Raw genomic sequence first — 1,790 nt, forward strand, 5'->3', positions numbered from 1 at the left:
CATCTTCATTGGTGTTCTGTAGGAATGTCTTCCACATCTTCATCAGTGTTCTATAGGAATGTGTATTTCACATCTTCATCGGTGTTCTGTAGGAATGTCTTCCACATCTTCATCAGTGTTCTATAGGAAGGTGTGAATGTTCATCACGTTCTCATTGATGTGTCTGTCTAAAAGTTACCTCAGCTTGTCGAGTCCTTGTTAAAAAATGTAGGGTGATGTAAGATCCAATTTGTTTGGTTCGTCTGCAAGGCCAACAGCCCTCAGGTGACAAAACTTATGAAGGTTTTCTAACTTCGTTTTTTCAGTTAATGACCATGAACAGGTGAGTATAAAAATTGAGATGATTTTTCAGGAAATTCATTAAGGTGCTGTTGTTTGGACAGATTTCCTAGACTCGAGGCAGCCGTCTTAGTTTCGTCTCAAAGATGCTTCGTTTGGTAGGCCATGATTTGAATTGTTTCCTAAGTTAGTTAGAGTTATAAAAATTACATTAATCCTTGAGATAAGACATTACTTGTTACCTCTCTACTCGAATCGTATTTTTCTACCAGTTCAAATATAACCCATGAATAGGTTTAGTGTTGATTCTCTTAACTATATGATATTTTTTATATACGCTCCTAATGTTTTTAAAAGTAGTTCACGGTTAACAACATTTTAATAAATAATACAGCCTATTGAAGTAATTATTATACTTTTCGACCGAAACAATAAGTATTTCCTTGTGGTTTATATGTTCGTTAAAAATCACTGTAATTGTTTCTCAGGTAATCCTCGCTTGTGTCTCTGCTATGGCTTTGGCCCAAATCTTTCCCTACAATGTCCCTAAAGGACAGGAGGGTAACACGGCCTTTCTACAGGCCCTGCAGCAGCAGGCCTTACATTACATCAACCAACAGCAGCACCCCAACATCCAAGTCCAACAAGCTCGTGAGCTTGCTGTAGCTGCTCACAATCCTGCAACTTACAATGCTGTCCTTCATAACTACAACTACCACACTGCTCTTCAGCAACACCAGCTGGACCAGCAAAGAGTCCTCCAGGAACAACAGAGAGTCCTCCAGGAGCAGCAGGCCCTTCTAGCCAACCAATAAACACGCTGACCGAAACTGATGATATCTCTGTATAGGGGTTATTTTGTTAATTCTTAGACACTTAACAAACAAATACTACTACTATTTGGGAATCATATATCTTTCAAAACTAGTGTTCTTATGTGCTCGAAACCACACTTGTTGCAGTTATAATTTTATCGTTGTTTCGCGTATAACGTAATTCTGGTGGCTAAGTTTGGAAACTGCTACAACGTAGAAAGAGACGAGGCTATGAATATGTTTGGTTTAATCTCTTCATCTTTGTAAATGACTTGTGATACTTTGTAGAATAAAGATGGATATTAACTAACCAATGTCTAGATTCAACTGTATTAGACACTAGTTAAATCCGTCACTGTAGTTTATTAATTAATTAATTAATTACTAAATAAATAAGCAGTTTGTGAAAAACTCTGCCCGTTTTCAAGTTAAAATGGAATTTCGCCTTTCATCAGATAACAGCTATTGCCAAAACCAAACATTATATTCGCAAGAGATTCATTACAGGATAAATCAAGTAAAGTTCATCAGTTTACGGCTGTTTTCTGAAATGCTTCTTACCTGATTTAAACCTTGCCAGTGTTGTTGTGTGGATCTTCAAGATCACGTTTTGATCTAGTAGGAAAAGTTTGTCTAGCGGAAAAAAAAAAATTTAAAATGTGCAGTTTTGTTTCACGACCTCTTCGGAAACATTTC

General features: G+C 36.9%; 1 protein-coding gene across 1 annotated transcript; it reads left to right on the forward strand.

The window, feature by feature from the left end:
• The first annotated feature begins 358 nt into the window (after window positions 1-358).
• Window positions 359-1,404, forward strand: LOC106467725 (cuticle protein 16-like). Its single transcript, XM_013928100.2, has 2 exons — window positions 359-437; window positions 768-1,404. Exons 1-2 carry the CDS (start codon window positions 426-428, stop codon window positions 1,092-1,094), a joined length of 339 nt encoding a protein of 112 aa, XP_013783554.2. The 5' UTR covers window positions 359-425; the 3' UTR covers window positions 1,095-1,404.
• The last annotated feature ends 386 nt before the right edge of the window (window positions 1,405-1,790 follow it).

The sequence above is a fragment of the Limulus polyphemus genome, unplaced genomic scaffold (genome assembly GCF_000517525.1).
Source record: "Limulus polyphemus unplaced genomic scaffold, Limulus_polyphemus-2.1.2 Scaffold2720, whole genome shotgun sequence".
In the NCBI taxonomy this organism is placed as follows: Eukaryota; Metazoa; Arthropoda; class Merostomata; order Xiphosura; family Limulidae; genus Limulus; species Limulus polyphemus.